Source organism: Gossypium raimondii, chromosome 11 (assembly GCF_025698545.1).
Source record: "Gossypium raimondii isolate GPD5lz chromosome 11, ASM2569854v1, whole genome shotgun sequence".
In the NCBI taxonomy this organism is placed as follows: Eukaryota; Viridiplantae; Streptophyta; class Magnoliopsida; order Malvales; family Malvaceae; genus Gossypium; species Gossypium raimondii.
In genome coordinates this window covers 50433173-50441267 of record NC_068575.1, presented here as the reverse complement: position 1 = coordinate 50441267, position 8095 = coordinate 50433173, and the positions used below count along the sequence as shown (strand labels likewise).

Here is an 8095-nt window from a genome sequence, read left to right as displayed (position 1 = left end):
TATTCATTGTGTTGATTAAGCTTGTGAAATAAAATAAGACCATATCCACATCCAGCATTATCAGTATGTCGGTCAAAGGTTTTTCAATTTTTTTCCTGATATTTTTTAGAAAAGGTTAATTAATCAGAATTTGGAATTTACTTAAATCATCAAAGCAATATCAATCTTTAACTGATATATATATATATATATATCGATCCGTTTTTCGAATACAATTAAATAGTTTGAAAAGTAAAAAGGAAGAAGAAGAAAGAAAGGTGAGAGTTTATAAAGGAGTTCAATTTGGTGTTTTGCCACCCACCCACCCACCCACCCACCCACCAAATCTCGGACTGGAAGAGAATTCATGGATTCCTTCCAAGCTTCTCCCATGGAACATCATCAATCTCCTGACGCTGAACAAGTTTCTGACGATTTTGTTTGTTGCGTTTGTTTGTAAGCAATTATGATTACCATAAAATAAATTCAATGTTTCTTGTGATCTTATCCTTTCGTTTGATTTTTGGAAAATACCTAATCTGCTCTCTTTTCATTTATGTTGTTTTAGGGATCTTCTCTACAAACCCATCGTTCTGCGTAAGATTTTTTCTTTTTTCTTTTTGCTAGTTTTCTAGAAAGAATTGTGAATTTCATTTTTTTAATGTTCAATTATTATTGTTGATGAGTTTAATAATTTCTTTGTTCCCTCGAAATATGCAGATTGTGGTCATATATCGTGTTTCTGGTGTGTTCATAGATCAATGAGTTCTCGGTACGAGTCTCATTGTCCAGTTTGTAGAAATCCATATTCTCACTTTCCAAGCATCTGCGAAATGCTTCACTTCTTGCTGTTAAAATTATATCCCATTACATATAAGAAAAGAGAAGTGCAGGTTCTCGGTAAGTTTGGTGTTTTTATTTTTCATGTTTTCATGGCTATGCTTAGTGGCGACTAAAATATTTGCTTTGCTACTTAGCATAATCTTTTAAGAGGGGAACATTTTATTTGATGAAGTTATCCTATGGCTAATCTGTGACTCAATTTTGCATTGGAACAATCTGCTCATGTTGCCACACTTTTTAGTGGTGGGGATGAATCATTGTAGATAGTTTCGAGATTATTCTCACTGTAGCTAGTGCAATACTATACCTATACTGTTCAACATTATGAAACTTATTATCTTTGCTACAGATGAGGAAAAGAAACTGGACTACTTCTCACCGGAATTCAATCGTCATGCTTGTGAATCAGAGGCTGATGGAGAAATTAATCACCTCAGAAGCTCGTTGCAGTCTTCCGCACTTTCAGACTATTCTTCTGCCGGCAAAGAGAAACATAGTGTACTGATTGGACAAAAGCAGTCTTGTGTTTCCAGGGAGGAAAATGATCAGGTTTCAGTTGCAGATCTGCTTTGTACTGCTTGCAAGCAATTGCTTTTTTGTCCTATTGTTCTTAACTGTGGCCATGGTATTCCTCTACTACTTCTTTTTTCTTTACATTTGCATCATTAAGCCTCAGTTTTCTGATATTTATAACTTATATTTATTCTTTGGCAGTTTATTGTCAAACTTGCATAGCCATCCCTCCTGATGAGATGCTTAGGTGTCAAGTTTGTCAATGTTTGCATCCAAAGGGATCTTTAAAAGTCTGCTTGACACTTGATCAGTTTTTGGCGGCTAATTTTCCCAAAGAATATGCACTGAGAAAAGACGCTGTTCAGCTCAAACAAGTTTCTTCCAAGCATGAGAAACCAACTACTTGTATGTCTCAATGCGCCATTGATCCCATCTTGTTCTAGGTTTATCAAGTTTAACATTTTCGTTGATTTAGTGGTTAGCTGTATAATACTATTGGTTCCACCCTTTTTCGTGCTGCTTGGTTTATTGCCACATTTTTTAAGCTTAAAACTGAAGCATGTCATTACTAGTTCAATATCCATATTATATATGTATATAGAATTTCTTATTCAGTCATGTTGGTAAATTGATCATGAAAAGAATCTGACCAACTGGTCGTACTACAATACTGCTGCATCAACTTTTGAGTTCACAATTTTTAGAGCAGTTATTATGTTTGAAATTTTTAGGTTCGACGGAAGCTGGTAAACAAGATTCCTCACCTGTCCAGTTGCCCTCCGGAGGGGAGCCTCACCCCCATACACATATAGGAGTTGGTTGTGATGCTTGTGGGGTAAGTGCTTTGCTTATTGTCTCTTATATGAGTGCATATGTATGTGTGTGTTCTGGAGCCACACCAATTTAGTCTCTTTAAAAGTTCAATTGAGTTTGGTTTCATGCTTGCTCATAATTAGTTTTTTCTGTTTCTCATTTCATCCTTATAAATAACATAGCCCATTCTACAGTTTTAAAAACTTTCGTCCTTTATTTCCTCTCAGAACACTTTTAGTTTTTATTTTACCTAACTAAAATTATTTGTAAATATATATACATGCTTGTTTTTGCTAGTATCCTTTCTTCTTCTTTTTTTCTACCATGAATTAGTTAATTTCTATTGATAGTTATCGGCATTGGAAATTTGTAATAATAGGATTTTATTCTTGAGGAGGGGACCCTTTCGTAGGATAAGTTGCTCTCTATATGCTTTAGAACTCGGTGTTTGTTGGATTTTGTTCACTGCATTTCAAGCAACATTTTACTTAACCTAATGCATGAAGATGAAGGATTCTATTGCTTTGAAGAGTTAAACTAATTGATACTTCTATCTGCTGTATATTAATATTGCTTGAATTTTATTCAAGGCAAGTTATGAAGGCATAGTTAAGTTTGCAGTAGATTTGAATTTGTATTTAAAGAGTTTCTTAGCAGAATATGAAGCTTTGCTAATCTTATATATTTATTTATTTCCTTTTGGTTTTAATTAAAATCTGCAATGAGTTTGTTAATATTTGAGTTTGTACTGGCAGATGTCTCCAATAATCGGGGATAGATACCAATGCAAGGATTGCACAGAGAAAATAGGATTTGACCTTTGTGGAGATTGCTTTAAAACTCGACCGAAGCTTCCAGGCAGGTTCAACCAGAGACACACCCCAGAGCATAAGCTTGAGCTTATAAAGCCTGCTGACATTGTCCGAAGGTATGGGCGGCTGAATCGTGGTTCTTCTTCTTTTTTTGCCTTTGACGAAGCTTCGGAAAATCTGGAAAATGGACTGGTACCTTATGCTTTATCGAGTGCTTTTCAAGAGTACATTCGCAATAATAATCTAGCTGCATCGCTTTTAGAGATTGATAGCATGGAGGATGAAGATGAGGAGTCGGATGAAGATCTTGGTGCTGTATCCGTCGAATGATATCCGTATAGTAATTTTCTAGTGGGTAGGGACCGGTGAATTACGTGTAAGTTCGTGTTTCCTTAATTAGTTCTGTAAAGTACCATTCGGATCCCATATTTAAGCTGCAATCTGGTTCCTTGCATTTCTTTAAAAAAAAAAAAACCCCCCATTTTGGTGGCTCCAGCATATGCATTAATTTGTGGTTTTGTGAAGCAACAGTATGTGAGCGGCCATAGTCGGTGGCAATTGCACATCATTTGAGGCATTGCTTAATAAGTAGAGAGTTGTTTGTCTATTCCGGGTGGACATTGTTAATATTCACTATGCATGTATAAACGATGTGATTGCCATCTTTCATCAATTTCAGCCTCAAAATTTAATACATCTTCCACCAACATTCTTATCATCAAAGATTTTGTCATTAAACCATTCTTCTTTTGCCTCCATTCTTTAAATTGATACCTTGATCTTAAGGATGGCAAACGGGGATTTTGTGAATTTGGATTTTGTAATTTAAGAAAATATTTGATTTTAGATATTTTAATTATTATTTTAAAGCAAATTTAGAATGGACTTGGATATTAATCCTTGAATATCTATTATCTAAATTTAAAAAATTTTATTTTTATTTTGTAATTAATAGATGTAAATACAAACAAAGATTGTTTAAATTTATATTACTTTAGTGAATAATATATTTGATTTTAGTTTAGATTTACATTAGTTTTTAAAATTAATTTAGATATTCCATGTATAATTTAATTGATTCAAATTCAAATTTAAATTTGGATAATACTATCACAAATTTGAATCTAATTTTAAAACAAATGTAAGTAAAATGTTAAAGAGAGAAACAATAAATTTTCAGTTACAGCGTTCAATCTATCTATCCCCTACACTCTCTAGTATTTATATGGAGACAAATTTATTATAAGGTATTAACTCTAATGTACCACAATCTAAACCATCTAAACAACTGCGTTATTTCCGCTTCCAGTCATTTTACATGCTTAAAATGATATTTTTTTTAAACCATCTATTCTGCTTCTTTACTTAATCTTGCAATTCCCAAATCAGAGGTAAAAGATCAACATGGCAACACCAAAGGGAGCTTGGCTAGCATACTTCCATCTCTTGTAAATTAAGTAAAAGGACAGTTGTTGTCTGGGAAAGGCAAAACCAACAAATGCTGCATATAATAGAGTGCCAACACAAATGCTGCAACTGTTTTGAGTTACAATTCAAATGCATCTAAAGAAAAAGGGGTCTTGCACCCATCTTTATGTAGAGAGCGAATCATCGGATTTCTTCAACATGCAAATTTAGTTGTTGTACACTTCCTGACCTACATTAAATGTACTTACATGGTCATTTTTACCACTGGAAATGAACAACATACTTGGCAATGCAGTTTTTGTTGTTAATTGGGGTCATGGAGTTGATGGTGCAACACTATCTGCTTGATTTCTTTCGGCCATTTCAACTTCATACGCACAGGTATCTGGTGTTTTCTCATCCTTCATAGCAATGCTTTGCAGTTTAGCGCGTTGTATAGCATGCAGCTCGTATCTGATAAACACAAAGACAAGCATTTGAGCTTGGATTTATCTGGTTTTACATGTATTAGGGATTAACTTTGATTAAGATGGAAACTAATAATCTTACATAACAAGTAGGCAAAAGGAGAGCAACCTTGTTTGGAAACAGAACTTTACAAGCATGGAGCTATTTGGGGAAACTAAAAGAACAATGGTGCTATGTTGGAAAGGGCCAAACACCTCCTATAAAGAAAAAGAGTACCATTCTATGTTTGAAATGGTGCTGCCCCTCCTCCATTCTCCACAGACGAGGACAAAAAGAACTATCCACCTTCTTTTTTTCAATTTCCAACAGAATATACTGACTTGTTCGGGTTTATAGATGATAACATTTCCAATTAAACTGACAATGTTGGCATTGTTTTTTCCCAAGAAATTCTTTATCCAAATAAATTCCGCGGTTTGAAAAATATGGTTCTCATAGCACAAATAAGGGCATAAGAAGTTAATCCATACTGATATATAATTGAACTGGGTACAGATTGTCTCACTAATGCAATCTCTTTTTAAAATTTCAAATAAATCGGACTCAAACAAGAACTTCATTTTTCATATTTATTTTCTCAATTGCAAGAAATAAAACTTTCCATCTTCTATTTTTTTACCATGATTACTTGTGCAAGACAAAGTATACATTTCGGTGCAATAGGAGGATAATCATGATATATCAGTTCTATTCATAACAAACATGATTAAAGACAGCAAAGAAATCAGTAATCAACTAAAAAGCACCCTAAAAACTAATTCAAACTTTCGGGTGCAACCCTAGCAAACAAAATCACATATCCGCTTAGGACATCTTGAAGACGTAAGAAAAGCCACATCACGGCGTTACATTCTACAGATCTCCACTAGCATCCTTAAACAGGCTTTAGATCTCCGAACAGCTGGCGCTAACTTTGACAGTAATTTCTATATTTGCATGTATAACGACACAATGGATACGTTTGTGCATTGTCACGAAATGCTAGTATGTATGTAATAAGCATGTATTGTGAAACAGAATTCAAGAATTTCTTTCAAGAAATAATTTTTCACTAAACGAAAGGTCAATACAAAGAATGTGTTGGCAAATGTTTGAAGGATATATCTGATGAGAGAATGGCAATATCATATAGGCATCTAAAATCAAGCTCAGATTCAAATCCACAAAGCAACAATATATGCACAGATTCCTTGTTCTAAATTACTAATTATCATGAAAAAAATGTAAAACTTACTCAGCCACGTAACTATTGACAAGCATGAAATATATCCTCCAAAATTTTTCCTCCTTCAAATGGCGGGGGCATAACTTGAATCTAAGCTGTGAAAGTTCCTGGAAAACAAGAAGAAGAATAGAACAATAATTAAGCTGTGAAAGTTCCTGGAAAACAAGAAGAAGAATAGAACAATAATTATAAATTATTAAGAAGGAAAAAAGGTTTAAAAAAAAAAAAAACCCCAAACCTTCACTTTAGAAAGCACTAAGACAGCATGACGCTCTTGCCAATCAGAAAGATCTTTACGCACATTATAAGAAGTTTGGGCTTCAATGTCACCATCATCTGAACACCATAAGCTTCAATCAAACCAATTTTCTCTTTAGAAATTTCCAAAGCGAAAGAAAAAAAGACGGAAAGTACCTTGGATAGGGAAATTCTTGAAGGTTTCTAAAGTAAAAGACTTGACATGATCGATTAATTGTTGGGTAATTCCAAGTAATTCTTCTTGTTCTTGGTGGTGGGGTTGAGGTTGATCTGGTGGGTTTTTGTTGTTTTTACTGTTCCTTGAAACACTGCGGCGAAACCACGACGACAGATTCATTGTTTTGTCTGGTCGGGATGCTTTGATTTGAGATGCTTTTTTTTTATTTTCAGAGATTTTTAGTCAAAGATTATTTAGTAGTTTCACAAAGATTTACTTCGCTTTAGTAATTATTTTGTTTGTTTACAAAGTGTTTATTAGTCGCTAACTCTTCGCATATTTTAATATTATAAGCCCATTATAAGACAGATGTTAGCTAGGAATTTTAACTATTCTCTCCAAACGTAGATTAAATTATTTCCCATTTTGGCTTCATGTTGTTTTAGGTGTGCCGTGTGCTCATTAATTATATATTTAATTATTAAAATTTCTTTCTCTCGTTGATTTTTTAACCTTTTTTTAATAAACAAAGGAGGTCTAACATAGAGCTGTCCATGGGCCGGGCCGGGCCGGGCCAATAAAAAATTTTCAGCCCGTTTACTAGGTCGGGGCCCAGCCCGGCCCGAAATATGGGCCTGAGATTTTGCCCAAGCCCGTTCCGGGTAAAAAATATGGGGCCCGAGCCCGGCCCGACCCGGCCCGTTTTTAAATTAAAATTATTTTTTAATGAAATTAAAACTAATTGTTATTAAAATTAATTGTTAGTAAAATTATCAAATTATTAATTATTAATTGTATTAATTGTTGTAATAAAATCTAACATTTGATTAGTAAATTTATCAAATTATTAATTGTATTAATTGTTAATTGTATTAATTGTATTAATTGCTGTAACAAAATCTAACATTTAATTAGTAAAACAAAATTGATGTTTTATTATTAATCAAATTAATTTAACTCCAACCTTTTAAGCTAAGAGCCTAAGAGTACATTTTTCAAAATTTGACCAATTAAAAAACACACAAGCTAAAATTAATCAAATTAATTTACAAAAACTAAATTCATAACTTTCACAAAGTAGAAGACTAAGAATAGAATTTATCCTTTCTTTGACCAACTTTTGTTTAACCGCTTTGTCCGAAAAAGGTAAGTTGTTGGATTAGAATTGCAATTATATGTCGATGTGGTATAGTTCTAGAATAGTCAACATTGGTTAACATTCAGCAAAAGGATGCCCAAAATGAAGTGTGTGTAACTTCAGTAGAAAGAAGTTGAAAGAAAACTGCAATTAGAAATGAAGAATGTTAGATTAGATTTCCATTTTTAATTCAAACTGTTTCTAAGAAAAAAGAAGAATTGTATTAATATCCTCCATTGACATGACTCACTACTGACTCTACCCTCTAATATTTTCATAGTATCAACCACTAAATACATCATGCATGCATAAAACAAAAATTAAGTAAACAAAACACCTCATGCCTGTATGTTTTGTAACTAAAATTAAGCGAATCATCTTGAGAGGTAAAAGAGTGGGTAATCTGCAGAAAGTGGGAACTTAGCATTATCTACTCTTGATTTTAATATTATTGTTATAAT

The 8095-nt window shown here is 33.4% G+C and overlaps 2 protein-coding genes across 3 annotated transcripts; one reads left to right on the top strand and one right to left on the bottom strand.

Annotated features, from left to right (window-relative positions):
- Positions 1–254: 254 nt before the first annotated feature.
- On the top strand, positions 255–3654 carry LOC105803285 (E3 ubiquitin-protein ligase PRT1). Its single transcript, XM_012635373.2, has 7 exons — positions 255–435; positions 548–576; positions 700–879; positions 1172–1447; positions 1537–1740; positions 2067–2170; positions 2904–3654. The coding sequence occupies exons 1-7, from the start codon at positions 347–349 to the stop codon at positions 3288–3290; spliced, it is 1269 nt and encodes a 422-aa protein (XP_012490827.1). The 5' UTR covers positions 255–346; the 3' UTR covers positions 3291–3654.
- A 698-nt stretch (positions 3655–4352) lies between these two features.
- On the bottom strand, positions 4353–6793 carry LOC105803286 (hypothetical protein). Of its 2 annotated transcripts, none has more exons than XM_012635375.2 (4): positions 6496–6785; positions 6320–6417; positions 6091–6188; positions 4353–4841 (listed from the first exon to the last, which is right to left on the bottom strand). In XM_012635375.2, the coding sequence occupies exons 1-4, from the start codon at positions 6674–6676 to the stop codon at positions 4703–4705; spliced, it is 516 nt and encodes a 171-aa protein (XP_012490829.1). In that variant the 5' UTR covers positions 6677–6785; the 3' UTR covers positions 4353–4702. The 2 variants fall into 2 exon arrangements, with proteins under 2 accessions (XP_012490829.1, XP_052479176.1); XM_052623216.1 differs by having other exon boundaries at positions 4697–4841; positions 6104–6188; positions 6496–6793.
- Positions 6794–8095: the final 1302 nt, after the last annotated feature.

Coding starts and splice junctions, on each gene's coding strand:
- LOC105803285 (XM_012635373.2), top strand. CDS start 347: ATGGATTCCTTCCAAGCTTCTCCCATGGAACATCATCAATCTCCTGAC. Junction 577..699: donor CTACAAACCCATCGTTCTGC/GTAAGATTTTTT, acceptor CGAAATATGCAG/ATTGTGGTCATATATCGTGT. Junction 2,171..2,903: donor TTGGTTGTGATGCTTGTGGG/GTAAGTGCTTTG, acceptor TTGTACTGGCAG/ATGTCTCCAATAATCGGGGA.
- LOC105803286 (XM_012635375.2), bottom strand. CDS start 6,676: ATGAATCTGTCGTCGTGGTTTCGCCGCAGTGTTTCAAGGAACAGTAAA. Junction 6,189..6,319: donor TAGTGCTTTCTAAAGTGAAG/GTTTGGGGTTTT, acceptor CTTGTTTTCCAG/GAACTTTCACAGCTTAGATT. Junction 4,842..6,090: donor GTCAATAGTTACGTGGCTGA/GTAAGTTTTACA, acceptor TGTGTTTATCAG/ATACGAGCTGCATGCTATAC.